General features: G+C 55.5%; 1 protein-coding gene across 2 annotated transcripts in view; it reads left to right on the forward strand.

Annotated features, from left to right (window-relative positions):
* Nucleotides 1-12,486, forward strand: part of LOC122394136 (transcription factor Sox-2-like) — a 30,653-nt gene extending 18,167 nt beyond the window's left edge. For both annotated transcript variants that reach the window (XM_043390775.1, XM_043390776.1), the window contains 3 exons: nt 3,709-3,851; nt 9,955-10,138; nt 10,438-12,486. In XM_043390775.1, coding sequence (XP_043246710.1) covers nt 3,709-3,851; nt 9,955-10,138; nt 10,438-10,798 — 688 coding nt within the window. In that variant the 3' untranslated portion in view covers nt 10,799-12,486. The remainder of the gene's footprint in view (nt 1-3,708; nt 3,852-9,954; nt 10,139-10,437) is intronic.
* Nucleotides 12,487-15,855: the final 3,369 nt, after the last annotated feature.

A 15,855-nucleotide genomic window follows, 5' to 3' on the forward strand; every position in this document is an offset into this window, starting at 1 on the left:
CACGTGCACCCGCCGAGCCGACCGGCCGGCCGACCGGCCCGATGTGGTATCGGTATACCGACCGGCCGGCCGGCTGGCCCGGTGTGGTGTCGGTAGACCAGCCGACCGGCCGGGAGCTCACATCTGGCGGCGGTGGGGAATTTTCATGGGCTGGAAGTAACACGGCACCCGCGGCGGACGGCGACGGGACGACGATGGGCCGGAGGCAGGCCGGCTGTGACGCCAGGAGGCTGAGACGGGAGAGATGAAGCTGCTACTGCTGCTACTGAAGCTGCTACCGCGGTGGACAGCGATGGGCCGGAGACTGGACGGTGATGACGCCAGGAGGCTGAGACTGGGGAGATGAAGCTGCTACTGCTGCTACTGAAGCTGCTACCGCGGTGGACAGCGATGGGCCGGAGACTGGACGGTGATGACGCCAGGAGGCTGAGACTGGGGAGATGAAGCTGCTACTGCTGCTACTGAAGCTGCTACCGCGGTGGACAGCGATGGGCCGGAGACTGGACGGTGATGACGCCAGGAGGCTGAGACTGGGGAGATGAAGCTGCTACTGCTGCTACTGAAGCTGCTACCGCGGTGGACAGCGATGGGCCGGAGACTGGACGGTGATGACGCCAGGAGGCTGAGACTGGGGAGATGAAGCTGCTACTGCTGCTACTGAAGCTGCTACCGCGGTGGACAGCGATGGGCCGGAGACTGGACGGTGGTGATGCCAGGAGTCTGAGACTGGGGAGATGAAGCTGCTACTGCTGCTTTTGGTTGTGCTGTGGGTGAAAGTTGTGTTTGGTGCTACTGTCGCTGCTGGTGCTACCACTTCTGTCTTCGTCTCAGTGGGCGATCATCATCCTGATCCAACTGTAGTGTGCCAAGCTTATATGTCATCTTCATTTTGTCATCCCTGCTAATGCTAATGATTTATAGCATGGGTTTCAACATGATGTGTCCTGTATTTCCCATCCGGCTGCCTATTTTGCAAAGAAACTTATGCCTAATCGAAGCTGAAGCCAGTGACAACAAGACAGACAGCATGGCCTTCCCAAATAACCTTCAGTTTCCATTTCTTTTAACCCAAAGGCTGTATCGACTAATCCAAAGCCACTTGCTATAGCTTATGTATCTCACTCTATCCCACCTTCTGGCATTTTATGTATTTAAATTCATTTCCAAGTTCCCTTCTCTGTCCCAGGTCTCGGCGCCTGTGCTATTGTCCCCCCGTACCACTGCCGGCCGCAGGTGTGCCCCGGTGTACCGTGACTTGCGGTGTGTGTGTGTAATGGTGCGTCGAACCGGCGTCGTTCGGGTGGTGTCCGCCGATCGACCGCCGCCGTGTCCCCTGATGATGATTGGTGTCGCGCGCCGCCGCCGCCGCCCGTCGTCATCGTCGTCGTCGGCGACATTTGGGGTGACCGTCGGCGGGTGATGGATGCGATGACCGGTGATGGCCAGAATCAAGCCGAGTGGACGACGGCCGATGGAATGCGTCGTGACCGTCAGTGTATGTGACGAACGCGCCCCGCGGCGGTCGGTGCTGTCATTACACCCGCTTTGCCGAATGGCCGACGCGGTGACTGGGAATGATGGAATTACGGCTCGATGGCAGCCGTAGTGAATTAGGCCGTGAGCTAGCGTTAAGGCAAGAGACGCTTCCATTAGTGTCTGTGCACTGTGCAGTGGTGGATTTGTACGAATATGACGGATACCCCCGCCGAAACATGAATGCGTGCCACACCGTCATCGGATAAGTGATATTGGGTCTGGTAATCCCGAAAATCGGCCGGCGTTTGCCCTCCGTCAGCCGTACTTATGTTTGCTGACGTTTGCATATTGGTATCGATTAGAAGTAATAGAGGAAGGCAGGTGCTCCAGGGTGCCAGTCAGCAGTAAAAATAGAGCCAATGTTGACGGCCATGCGTGGTGTCTAATGGTTTACCTGGAGCAAATACGTGTGCCTGCGTGCACTTACGTTATCAGCGAAGAAGGTGCACAGGTGACTCAGGCGCCACTAAGAAATTGGTACGATATTGAGCGCGTGTAATACGGATTGCACTTCTTGGGTAGCTACCATCATTCAAATTTGCCGCTTTATGTTACGTTATGAAGCCATTTTACGTTAGCCTCACTCGGTATCGTTATTGGCTCGTTTCATTTTTTCCTCAGGGAATGATCAGCCGTTTGAACATGAGCTCACCGGTCCCGTCTGACCACTCCTCCCTTTATCGCCTCAGTCTCCCAGCCGGGGTTCCGACCCACGCGACTTGACCCACCCGCCGGGTAGGCTCTGTTTAGCCTCGGGCAAGGTCGGCGGGCAATAGTGGGCAATTAACGCCTCAGACGACCGGCAGCCATTGTTCGCCGTCTGTTCACCGGCGTTTATTCGGCCTGTTCTCGAGGGCAATTTGTCGGTGGCAATCTCGGCGCGCCGCTGACGGCTCTGACGCGCCGGAAGTGCCGCCTCAGCTTTTTTGGCCAGGTGACGAAAAAATGTGACCAAAGGTGGCATTTGGAAGCATTGTTGGGTGGTGATAATTTGCAGTTTTCGTCGGCGGTTTGATTTTCACTTTGGCGGCTCAACCCACGCAGTGGCGGTGTGGAAACGACGTGGGAACTTGAGCAAGTAAAAAACGTAAACGGGCGCAAAATTAAGTAGTTAACGGCCAACCTTGAAGAAATTGGAGTGAATTGTGGTATTGACAATCAATGGAACCTTCGATAATAACAAAGCGGTAGTTTTGCTTCCGCTCGTTGAGAGAAATAACCTGTGTTACCGTCATTCCTGTGTGTACTGCAAAAACAACCTCACGGGAATAAAAAGATTAGGGGATACCTACGTAGGTGTTTCAAAATTATCTTACTGGCCATGCTAGATTCCTTGACTGAAGTGAGTTCAATGATTGAAGCGCAACAATTGAATAGATACAAGTGCACCTTACCACTTGATTTTCAGACGTCCGACGAGCACCTTCATCCTGTTCAAGTATTGTTTTGCATCATGACTGCTATGGATTGCCACATATTCTTATTTCCAACCGGTCGTTGCAACCCAAAATAATGTAGAGTGCATCATAGGAACACATCCTCTACATTTGATCAGCCAGCAGGGTGCTCTGCCGCTGGGCCTCTCCCCCCCCCCTCCCCGCCGGGGGAGGGGAGCGCGGCGGTGACCGCGCGCGCGCGGCCGCGCCGGTAGCCGGACCTGCTGCCGATGTCAGGTCACGTGCCGCCGGCCGCCGGACACGTGTCGGCGGCGCCACGTCGCCACGTGACGGGCACGTACTCGGGCCGCAGGAAACGGCAGTCAATCAGACCCGCCGGGCAGCGGAGGGAGAGGGAGGGAGTGACGGAGGACCCGGCGCTGTCATGGTCCGCCGAGTGGCCAGACGAAACTGCCGCCGGGTGGACCTGATCGTCAGAGACTTCATTGAGGCCTAGCTCAGTGATCTTCTTTGATGTGCTTCTTTCATCCGGTGCATGTGTGTACTCCGTGCCTTTTCGTGCTTCACTGTTACGTTGTTCATGTGTATGGCTGTTATTTATGAATTTATATCACAGTCCATACATGTCAGTAAGAAGTGTCGAGTTGTCCATATTATTCGCCCCTTCCCGGAGTTTGTCCTTTGACATGATATGTGATCCGGCCCGTCACGGTCACCCTTCAGACAACAACATTTGACCCGACCCGTGATCTGACATCTCTCTGTCGCTCCGCAGGCCACGGAGGAAGACGAAGACCCTGTTGAAGAAGGACAAGTTTCCGCTGGGAGGAGGTCTGCTGCAGGCCGATCCGTCCCGCTCGCAGGCGTCAGCAATGACCCGGGATATGTACCAGATGCCCAACGGATACATGCCAAACGGTGAGTGAATCTATTGGAAGATAAGCGGGATGCTTGATAGCACCCAGGATGCATTATTGTGCATGTAAATTGGACGATAGTCAGCCCACATAAAAAAATAATGGGCACCTGCATTTGCGTTGTAAAGCTGTTTGGATAGAAAACATTGCATGCATTTTATAGCACAGGAAGTGTAAAGACGTAACGTAGCTTGTCCGAATTGCATTGCATTTTCTGAATGTCCATCTGAATTTTTGCAGTTAATCAAAAGACGAATCGTAGCAAGCTGGATTTATTTCCTATTTTCTGAATGCAAAAATGGCGGTCTGTCGAGAGCTTCGTTAAGCATCTTTGATGTGGGATTATCACTGATTACGATTTTGATTAAATAATTGAAACCTCCCGGTAGGCTTAGCCGTTCTCATGTATCCGGCTTCGGGTGAAGCTCCACATTTCGACACCCGTGGTCGACCCCGTCCCGGTCCCTCCTCTCCCCTGCTCGACCGTACCAGGCCTGTCCCCGTTGCGGACACAGGCGAGCGTGCAACAAAGGCCCCGGCGCGTTCCGCCGTCGATCCAATCGGTCTCAGTTTGGCGCTGTTCAGCGCGCCGACATTTGGCACCAGTTCAGACCAATCAGTGGCTGTTGAAGCCGTGCAGTGTCGTCACTAGGGGGAGGGGGCAGGGTGCGGTGTCGCAATAGGGGATGGCAAAACTGCTCCCGTCCGCTGCTGCTACTACTGCTGCTGCAACGAGTACCAGTATTCCTCTCAAAAGGCTTGTGAATAAACTTTTTTAGACAGAATGGGCTGGCAAATTAAAATTTGATTTTATTGCGCTTCTCCCACGAGATGCAATTCTCCGGGTAAAGAATGTCTGGTAACCATCCGGCAAAAGTTTCAAACGGAATGATTATCAAGCAAGATGTCCGAAACGTACCCGTCTAGGACATCTTCGTCGCTTTCTTCCAAGACAGCCTGACGCCTTGTGTAGAATACCTACGACTGGTGGTGGTCCGACTGGTTGAACCAAAGACATCTCTTGTCTGGGTCGTGTCTGGTTCGTATCTAAGACACCTCTTGTCTGGGTCGTGTCTGGTCATGTATGCGGTGTCCCAGACATCTCCGTCCTCCGCCGCGGCGCGTAGTCGGCGGCACGGGAGCCGGCCCGGACGAATATCGGTGTCACCATCTGACTACCCGACATAAGGAGGCCATTTAGTAGCCGACGGTGGGTCGCCTGTCAGCCGAGACGATAGGATCGCACCATCAGTGCCGGTCTCACACGGGACGAGCGTGCCCGCCCAGGTCGAGTCAGACTGGGCGAGACGGGAGAGGCTGTCTTTAGGGGAGACGGACAAGACGCGATACTGTCGACTGGGCAAGACGGGCGATAATGTCGACCTAGCGCACAGTCGCCGCTACTGGAGCACCAAGATTAGAGACGGCCAGGAACGTGCCGAGATGGCCAGATATAAAAAGGGCACGGGCTTTACGGACACAACGGTGTGGAGTGATTATCGTTTGTTTCACCTAACGACGGCGTCATTACTTCGTAAACGTATTATGGAACTGGATATGCTCCAGGCATGATATTCATATCGTACTGGTTTTATTTGGGTAGCGCCGTTTAAATCTTGTTTGTTTGCATCCTACAGCTAGGCCTAGGACACGAGTCTGGACAAAAGTCTTATTTTTGATATCTGAAGTGTCGCAATCTCTTCCCTGACCTTCTTAGAAACACATAATCAGACCTTTCTCGCTCTCCGAACTACTCCCTCTCCCTCCGAACTGCTCTCCATCTCACTCTCTGCTCTCACCGTGAGAGAGGTGAGAGAGGGCGGAGTACGGGGCGGCGGCGGCGTCCGTCCACCTGCGGACCGTACTTACCGCCGCCCGTGGGCTCAGATCTGTCACCGGAGCACGGCGGGGTCGCGCCCCGGTCGAGTCTCCACGGGCTCATTATGACACTTACACTCCGGTTAGGGTCGCCTTCACGGCGATTTGGAATTATTTATGTGTTTGTTTGCGCGCTCGCGCGGCCGGCCGGCCTGTGAGAGACGGTCGGATGGCCGGTGGGGACAGAGACGGCGACGACCGGCCTCCGAAGGCAGAGCGGCGGTCCTAGCTCACGCTTTTCCGCTTCCGCGCTCTATCCAGCAGGTGTTACCGGTATTGTGGAAGTTTTTTTTTCGTTTTATTTTACAAATACAAGGGATTTGTTTTCTGGGAATCGAACGAAGCAAGACGATTCGGAGTCATTAAAAAATTATCTTATTTAATAATGACTGCTGCTGTCTGTCTAGTCAGACTGTCTGTCAGAGATCTGACTCCCTCTGGCTCGGCCAGGAATTAGTGGCAGCGTGCGTCCTCTGTCAGCTGAAAGCTGTCGCCTGCCTGCTCCTGGCGCGCGGCACTGTCAGCCGGCAGAAGGAGCGCCGCACACACCTGTGTGTGCCGTGCCGGGTCGGCCGGGCCGGGGCGTGTCACCGCGCGGCGCCGAGGACAGGACGGAGGGGAGGTGGGTGGCGTGTCAGCCACCACAGGTGAGCCGTGCCGCCGCTGGGGTGGGGCAGGTGCGCCATCCGCCGTCCCGGCCCGAGGGGCAGGGGCACTGGACGGTGACCGCCGGGGACGCTGGGGTGACCGCTCCGGCCACAGAGACACGCTGGGGTGACCGCTCCGGCCACAGAGACACGCTGGGGTGACCGTCCCGGCGGCAGCGACAAGCGAATCACCGGGCGGCCGAACGGCCAACCGGCGCCCGACCCGAGCCTCGACCGTCGACTTCAACTGCTTTTCTCCAAACGAAGGCTTCGACCTCAGGCCCCAAACGCCGGGCGCCTGCCACCAACCCCTTACAGTAGTCATCCACCCGGCGCGAACCGTTTGAAAGGGGAGGGTGGACACCTCTGTATTTTTTCTGGTCGGTGGTGACCGGTGGCGGCCACTACTTCCTGTGAGCCACGGCCCGGGGAGCTACAGCTCAGTGAAGATTGAATTTGGAGGACGGTGCCGCAGGAGCGCGACTTTCGCTGCCGGCGTATGTCAGATTTACAAGATCAAGTATTTTCCAATCATTGCAATTTTTATTTCGGACCTCATGCGAAAATCAGCCATTACCTTGCTGTTTACCTTATAACCTGTCGCTTAGAAACGATACACTCGGCACCTATCAGTAGAAAATGGCAATCATTCAGATGAATTGCTCTTTCAGTATCACCTTTTCAATCTCATGCTTACATAAGCAAATCAGTTTTGTTTGCCATCACAAAGTTAGGCTCATTGTAACAATCACAGACACGTCTGGTAGCTTCCCATAGTAACACGGCGCAAACTTGCGTCCTTTTCTATTATTTTGTCTGGCGCCGGCGGCAGCTCAAAGAATGAGAGGCAGAGCGATTGTTGGCGCCGGAGGAGCAGAGAAGAGACAAGGAGAGTTCATTGAGAGAGCGAGCGGCGCCGGCCGGCGCGTGTCGCTCCTTTGTGTCTCTCCGGGGAATCAATGGTGGCCGTAGTACTACGGCGCCAAACTGCACTCCATTCATAGCCAGACTGGGCCGGCTCACTCGCACACAAAAGTCAGGAATGTTTTTGTTCTCTGAATGGACTCATGATAGCAATCTTTTTGTTTGGCCACTTTTGTGACGGTTCACCTGTTCCCTATTGCTGACACAGTGGTCCACTGCCAATGGGTGAACACAAGGACCGTATAAAAACACAAATTGTGAGCGGTGCTCACGTAATACTGTTGTTACCCGTTGAGAAGTGTTGGCACTCGGGATAAAGACGACCTTTTGGCAGCATTTGATGCTGAAGATGGATTGATGTGACGACCGAAATGGTTTACCGTATAGGCTGCTCATTTTGCGAACAGTTAATCGGTTTTGGGTTACATGGTATGACTTTAAGCGACTTATGATGACAGTCAAGCATTTGAAATTCAATTTCATCATTTTTGTCCGTTGAATCATCAACAGCGCCCACGGCTTCCGTCAAACTCAGGAAGCATAGCCGATTACCGAAGAGGCATCATTGGGACACCCAGAAGTCGCCGCGACCGCCAGTGATGTCTGGCGATGAGTTGCTGGCGACCGGTGAACTATTTAGTCGCGCCACCACAAACACTAGAGCTGTGTGGAGACAGAGCTCTTCAAACAGCACAGCCAACACGCGGCGCAAACATTGGCACCGCCTCCGCGGCCGCGGCGCGTACAGCAAACAGCCATCGGCAGCGCGCGGAAAATAGGCACCGCTCGGCGGCCCAAACCGTTGGCAGTGGGCACGTCGCCTGTCTCTGGTTCACCGAGCAGCTGAGCCTCCTCCGATCGACTGAGCTAAGTCGGGTTTGATTATTGCACGGCGTGATTTTTTTTTAGACAAAGCCCGTCGATCCTTATTTCGTTCTTGTGATCGGGTCATGATCACGGAAACTAACTCTGCCTAGTCTGAATTTTTTGTCTGGACTTATTGGTGCAGCCTCTCTTTGCTCTGTTGCTTACGACCGGAGCACTCTGCCCCTCACCGCCACACATCCTGCACCAACATTCCTGCCGCCACCGCCTCCGTTCCGCTACCATCACTCACGACGCTCGGCCGTCACGGTCCGACGTGACGCGTCACGGACCGTCATCTCGTCACGCTGTGATCCGCTGATGACAGATCTCCGCCGCCGCCCCAGAAGCCGTCTCGCGTTCCGTGCGGCACCTTCAAACACAACCATGCCCAACTTTTACACCCACCGTACAGCTCTAACTCCCCGGCAATTCTGCAACACTTGGCGGCGTCTTTACGGTCGCACTAATGGCTCGCGATAATTGAAAGTGAGCCAGGGAAGTCGACCCTGGGGCGGCGAGACTGTGGAGAAGGTAAACGCGGCCATGAAACGCACACCGTGTCGTCTGGCGGTGGTGGCGGATTTACGGTCTCGCAAAAACGGCAGGCGGGAGACGGAGAGTCGACGGCGAGGGACAGAGAGCCTCCGCAAACGGCGGATTACCGTCAGTGGCCGGCCGTTCAGACGCTAAAAACGACGCCAGATGGGCGACCACCGGCGGAGACGACCTTCCCGGTATTATCCGGCCAGACTTCAGACTCGCAGACTCTCTGGTCCCTCAGACTCCCGCAGTAGCTCAGACCTCTACGCTATTTGCAGACGACCAACGGAGACAACCGTGTCACCCGGTCAGACTTCTGAAAGGCGGCTTAATTTTTACGAAGTCTGGAGTCTAAACTATTCTCCCCCAGCTGCTTTCTACCTGTTTACGTCACACCAGGCTAAAACAACATTTTACTCATATCGCCTGAGTTTCTGCATCCGCTCACTGCCTAGACTTCTGCCTGATCAGGTCGCTGATCTGTCCTATTGCCTTCCTGGGGCTCACTGCTGAACGTCTCCCTTCTAGGAATTACCCGCTCGTGGCGCTTACGTGACACCCTCAGCCGGTCGCACGGACCCGGTCACCCCCCCCCCCGGCGCCCCTCGAGCTGCAACCGGAGCCGGCTCGGACCGCGCGCCCCTCTCACGTCGAGAGCAAACAGGGGGGTGTGCAGAGCAGGCCAATTGTGACCGCTCCGTGCAGCGCTGACCTCCACCGCCGCAGAGACGGCCGCTGGAGACAGAGACAGAGACAGAGAGGGAGACGGCGCCGCGGCGGCCGCCCTGGGTGGGCCGCCAGCGCCCCGCGGCACGCCTATCGACGCCCTCATCCCGCGATTCATGATCGGAGCGTGTGAACTTTACGGGGTGCCGGCGACGACCGCCGAGGCTGTAACTGCGGCCCGGGCGGCCCGCACCGCCGGCGGCCGCCGCGCCGGCTGCACAGTCATTGCCGCTATCTCGCCACCGTCTACCCCGCCCTCCTGTCGAACTTGTTCTGTCACCGTGCAAACGACCGGCCCATGGAACAAGTGGCAAAAACTCGCCGCAGAAGTGTCGGTGAGCCTACTTCGTTGATGATGCATCCTAAAATGGTGCGCACTTGCGCACATAAACCAATTCTCAGCTTTTCTACCAACCTATCCCCGAATCTCAAACACATATTAATGTTTCCATATAGTTCACACTCGCTTAAACACGTATCCAAATAAATCTAAACTCACCAAACTCTCCCTTTTTCCCCCAGGCTACCCGACGTACGACCCTGCGGCGTATCAGCAGCACGCCGCCGCCTACGGCAGCTACATGGCCAGTCCGTACATGACGGCCGGCGGCCAGTACGAGATGACTGGCCGGGGATATACGCCGCCCACCACCTCCAGCATGGGCTACATGAACGGATCCAGCTACAACGTCATGTACACAAACAGGTGAGTGTTGAAGCGAGTGGGAGGAAGAGTACGTGTGAGTGAAGCTGCGTCTTCTCATCCAGGGATAAGGTGAAGGGGTAGGAGTCCAGTGTATGTGATAACTAGTTGCGGTGTGGGCTACTTTGCTGTGCTTAGTATCTATACGTGTTACGCGGTCAGCACTAAACTAACCCATCTGAGCATTTGCCTTATGTCTGTTGTCTCGTCTCACGTCTGATGTCACCGCTGCTCTCTGGGTTGGTTTTACTTCACTTTACCCGCCGCCCATCTAACCGTCCCTCTTCCTGTGTCTTTTGCAGCCCGAGTCCGTACAGCGGCATGCAGAGCGGCATGGGCTCCGGACCGGCCAGCCTGCCGGCCCACTCGCCCAGCAGCATGCGCTCGGACACGCCGCCGGCCGTAGGGCCCGCCTCTGCGGCGCCCATGAAGCGCGAGTACGGCGCGCCGCCGCAGCAGGGCGACCTCAGCAGCATGATCAACATGTACCTGCCGGGCCAGGCGGCCGCCGAGCAGGCCGCCGCCGCCGCCGCCGCCGCCAAGTACGCCGCCGAGCACAAGTACATGCCGCCCTACCACCACCAGATGCAGGGTAGCCCCGAGGCGGCCGGCGTGGGCCTCCAGCAGACGGCCGCCGCCATGTCGCTGGCACACCACATGTGAGCGACCGGCGACACGGGGCCGCCGCGCCCCTAGACAACACACGTGTGATACAGGCCCCGAGCCCACGGCCCGGGACCGGCGCCGGGCCCTCGAGGAGGCCCCGGGGTCCCGGGGGCAGCCCGGGGCGGCATCTCTCTCGGCAGAGAGGTCCCGGGCCAGTCCCCTAAATGACCCGGAACCGTCCCGCCCTGCGCCCCAGTCCAGCACACCTGTTAATGGGTTTTGTTGGACTGGTTCGGCGAGAGCCTCGACGAAGTTACTGTTGTTTGACTATGTTTGTCCACCAATAGCAAAGAACAACGCAAGTTTTGAAGAGTACCTGTCAATTTGCGTTACCGGGCTAGCTCTCCGCGTAAATATTTTGCCAATCATTTGTTCGCTCCCGAGCCAGAGTTTGACGCCCAGCAGCAGGATATGTTCGGTATCAGATGCCGTAGAACCGCACCAGTATTATAGAAGCCGGCAGGGGCTGAGTTGAGGGGACACTGGGGCGGGCGGCGCGAGGCGCGAGACGCAGCACCGCAGCAATCCCAGAGGCCATACTGTGGACAGCAGGGTAAATTAACTGACACACAGGTAGGCAGAGCGGTGTGAGCGGGAGAGCGAGAGTGAGAGAGAGAGAGCGAGAGAGAGAGAGAGAGAGAGAGAGAGTCGAGCGCGGGGTGACTGGCGGACCGGTGTCGGAACAGGTCGTGAGTGTGATGTGCCCTCTGTGGGGTTCGGTGTATTCTGTGTTGTTTGTACATGCCATGTATGAGTATTTACGCACACACAAACACACAAACACACGCGCGAACACGCATATCATCTGCGTCAAGAGGTGAGCTCGTAGGTAATTATGTGTACATTAAGGTTTTGTATCTACCCTTGCGGCCGAATGAGCGTGTTCGGATGACATTAGTATGTGTTGCGTATTGCTGTCGTGTGCCAAGTAATTTAACGGTTTCATTATCGCGTTTGTTTCTCTCGTATCAGTTGACATACGTAACGCCGAGATGGCTGTCTCTCGGACGAGACGTTGGCAGACGTTAGGACCTTCTAGTCGCTCTCCGCCGCTGTCTCTCGGTCGCCGCCGCTGACGGCGACTCTCAGTCTCTCTGGCTCCGCGCCGTTTGTGTTGCTGGGATGGGCCGCGCTGGCCGGTGGCCGACGCGTGTTGTTGTTGTTGTTGACGGGAGAGGCCGTCTCTTGGAGCCCCGTCGGTCGGGCGGGCCGCGCGCCGGTCCGCCGAGCCGACCCGGTCTCCTGATCTCAGCTGTCTCCCGACCGAGTGCGTGTGACTGCGTGTGAGCACGAGCGCGTGCGCCGACAGCGCCGAGTGTTTAGTGTTGTGCTCTTCATGTTACACTTTTGTCGGCCGCGGAAGGCGCCTGCCACCGCCTTACCTGTCCCACACTCACCACACAGACGCACGCGCGGTGCCCTCACGGGTCGGCTGTGGCCGGCCGGGGGCGCCGCGCTACCTCACCATCGGGGGACGCGGACCGACGGGAGGACCGTAGGAGCGGCGGCCGAACCCTCGGCCGGGGCGGTGACACGTATATATGGATGTTATGTTTTGACACGGAATCAAAGCACGCCGCCTTTTTCCTGCTCGGCTACGGTTTGTGAGTTCGTGAATGTAAATACTGCACATATGATGCTGTTACTCTCCTGTAGGATGGATATAAAATACAATTTAAAATGAACCCATTGGTTTTGACTGGAGATGAGATGGTCGCTGAGAAATGCAAGATAATGAGCAAATTTGGAAAGTTGGGGGTCATTTACACAGTTCACACAAAGACAACGATAATTGTCTGAGATATATGCTAATGGGAACATGAGAGGGACTTGTGCGTGTGCATATCGCACTTATCAAGTCTTATCGTATGTCGCAGTGATGCTTATCCCATCCTTCTAACTCCACGAAGTAGCAAAACACGAAGGCCTTTCAGCTTCTAATTGACGCCGTTTTTTTCTACATAGATATTCGCTCGCTCGCACAGGGCGTGGTCGGTCCTAGCGGAGCGATGCGCCAGAAGATAGTCGGTGCGCCGTCATGCGTCGATACCGGTACGGTTTTCACATCCTGCTATTGTTCGTCGGGCCGGCGGCGGTCGGCACTGCGAGTGCCGTGTGTGTGTGCTGAGCGTTCGGCGCGGCGTGGCGGGCCCTGTCAGAGCTCATTTGAGCGTGAAGCACCGCCGCCACCGCAGTCGCCACCACCGCACGCTGGCGTTTACCGAGCGGGACACACTGCCAGGGTCGATACACCACAGCAGACAGAATAAAAATCGGTCCCGGCCAACAAACCACTTTAATTTGAAACGTGACGAATGGCCGAGTTAATTCAGTGAGAAATAAAACTTAGATAATGTTCCTCTTCCGTGCGGCCGATCGTTTGCGGCCGCCCCTCGCCGAGTGGGGTGTGAGCCCCGGGTAGTGTGATCCATAGGGGCTGATCCCCTTACGATGTTGTTTCCTGTCCTACATGTCATTTCTTTACCTTACTACACGATATTGGTACGCCTATGTACCACTTTGGTACCTTTCATGTACCTAACTATGGTATATAACCAGGTGTCATATATAACAAAATTCGCAGCATTCACCTTTACAACATTTGCATTGCATCAAGTCTGATATTCATAAACGACTTGTCATTACAGACAAGCTATAAATTGGAATGCATATGCGGACGCCGGTACATAGCACCGACAAAATCAACAAAGGAAGAGGCGAATGTATCCAGGTGAAATCCCAAGCCTTCCTGCGTTTATGCAAAGCTCTCGCCTATGATCGAGATAGTTGCGCTGCATTTTTCATGCCGCATCCGGACACCCTGCACGAGGGCCTAACAGCCAATAAATTGCCGGTTAATGTATGTAGCTCATTAAATTGTCTTTACAAGGTGTTCACATACATCGGGGGACATGTCTTTGTTTTCTGCTGACGTTTTGCAATGTAGCTTCCGGCAAACACCTCTGGCAGCGGGCCGCAGTTCAGTAGTAAGTTATGGAAGCGTTTATAGCCGTAATAGCACCGCACGATGTGCTGCTACTCATTTTCATATTAATTGCAAATGGCAGCAAGTAAAGTGAGCGTTACATACATGGATGTATTTAAAAGCTAATGCGAAAAGGCAAAACGCTGTTAATGACCTACACATATCCTAGGCCATGCTTTTTGGGGGATGCTTGGACATTGGTGAGAGAATTGACGGTTAGTGCAGAAAGTTGGAACAATGGTTTTGCAATAGGACTTTGATTTGATGATAGCACGTCGCGGGAACGACGGGATGTCGGTGGGACGATAGGACGTTGGTGGGGCGATGGGACGTTAGTAGTACGGTGAGTTGTCTCTGGAGACTTTCCTGGGACGCTGACCGGTCGCTGGGACGGCTGCAGCACCCACGATACTCCGCAGGCAGTCGTCAGATTTCCCACGGACCACTTCCTCACGAACTAACTGCGCCCGACCGACTTGGCCGAACGTGACGCTCGGCGCTGCGCTCCGGTGTCGCTCCGAGCTACCCGTCATCACTCCAAGGAGACATCTGCATCACATCGTGACCAACTCCCGATCACGACATCACGGCGTCGGCGCAGCGCTGGACTTCCTCTCATGGAAACGTATTTGTTTGCAGTGAGCAATTGTGACTACGGTGAGAAATTCGTCTCCAAGCTAGTGTCACGATTGTAGTTATGGTGGTACGCTAGTTGATCCTGACAGTATGTAAAATGTCGCCAGGTGATTCTTCAATATCAAAAATGGTCAATTTCCTTTACGGAAGTTTCCTTCTTAGGAATATGAGAAATACTAAGGTGGTCTGAACAAGTTTGCGAGAATACCTTGCGCTATTCAATGCATAACAGTTAGCGTTTTATTGCCTATGCTCTTATCAAAACATACTACGCTTCACAAATGGCATTTTCTCCACTTCCCTGATTTCCCACAAGGGCTAGTAGGATTAGAGTTCACGACAGCTGTATTACCTAACAAAACGACAGCTCGTGTCTACGATGCGATAGCAGCAACACCCTCCAATAGTACACCAAAGAGTGCTGTTCCCTTGACGTGTATTACGACAAATTCGGCAGTGGCACGCGAGCTCACCCCCGCGCGTGCAACACACACACGTTTGTCACTGACGATGTGACGGGCGTCACACGTGAGAGGGAGGAACACGGAAGATTGGGGAGCCACGGGAGGGAAGAGTGGACTGACTGAGGATTGGAGAGAGGACAGGAGAGAGTAGAGGAGTGGAAAGGGAGAGTGTATGCGATTGACACAGGACACACGGAGTGCGGAAAGTGGAGGGTGTGTTTAGAGGCGGCACGTGCTGTTTGCTGACCTCCGTCCTCTGTATGTGAAGAGCAGAGGGGTGGAGGGCCAACGGGAGGACGGGGAGGCCGGGAGAGAGTGAGTGGTGGGAGAGCAGGTGGCAAGGTCGGATGTAATTATCTCCAAACGGCTGGTCACGTACCGTCCAGGTGAAGGACTTCCGCAGAACAGTTCCACTCTGAAACCTCATCCCTTTCGTGCCTCTTGGCATGTGTCCGATAGACAACGATGGTCGCTACAGCTCGGTACGGACGCTTTAAAGCCCAGCTCAGCCTCATTTGCGCTCGGTAGCCAGAAGTCAGTCCAGTCTCTCCGTTCCCACCTACCACCCTGCCGCCAACAGTAGCGCGACAGGCCGAGGGGCGCCGGTCCACCCGACACGACACTCACCCCGCCACCGGCGGCGGACGGCGCGGGGCGGTGCCGATATAAAAACTGATACCGCAGTGCCGACCCGATCGAGCGGCCGTCCCCGCCGGATGTCGCTCCAACAGGTGTCGGCTGGCTTCCGGGCGACGGGAGCCCGCCGACCGACCGACCGGCCGGGCGGAACCGAAACGGTACACCAGCGCGTGCGTCACCGCCGCGGGGACGGGCAAAAACAACGCGCCGCCCCACCCGAGCTCTGAGAACTATGGGGATGACCTATCCGTGAGGCTAGAGGTCCTTTGGAAAGTTATAGAAAATCAGAAAGCCCTGACATTTAGACTTCTTGACATTCAGATCGAAGA

Source organism: Amphibalanus amphitrite, unplaced genomic scaffold (genome assembly GCF_019059575.1).
Source record: "Amphibalanus amphitrite isolate SeventyFive unplaced genomic scaffold, NRLGWU_Aamphi_draft 000575F_arrow, whole genome shotgun sequence".
Classification (NCBI taxonomy): domain Eukaryota; kingdom Metazoa; phylum Arthropoda; class Thecostraca; order Balanomorpha; family Balanidae; genus Amphibalanus; species Amphibalanus amphitrite.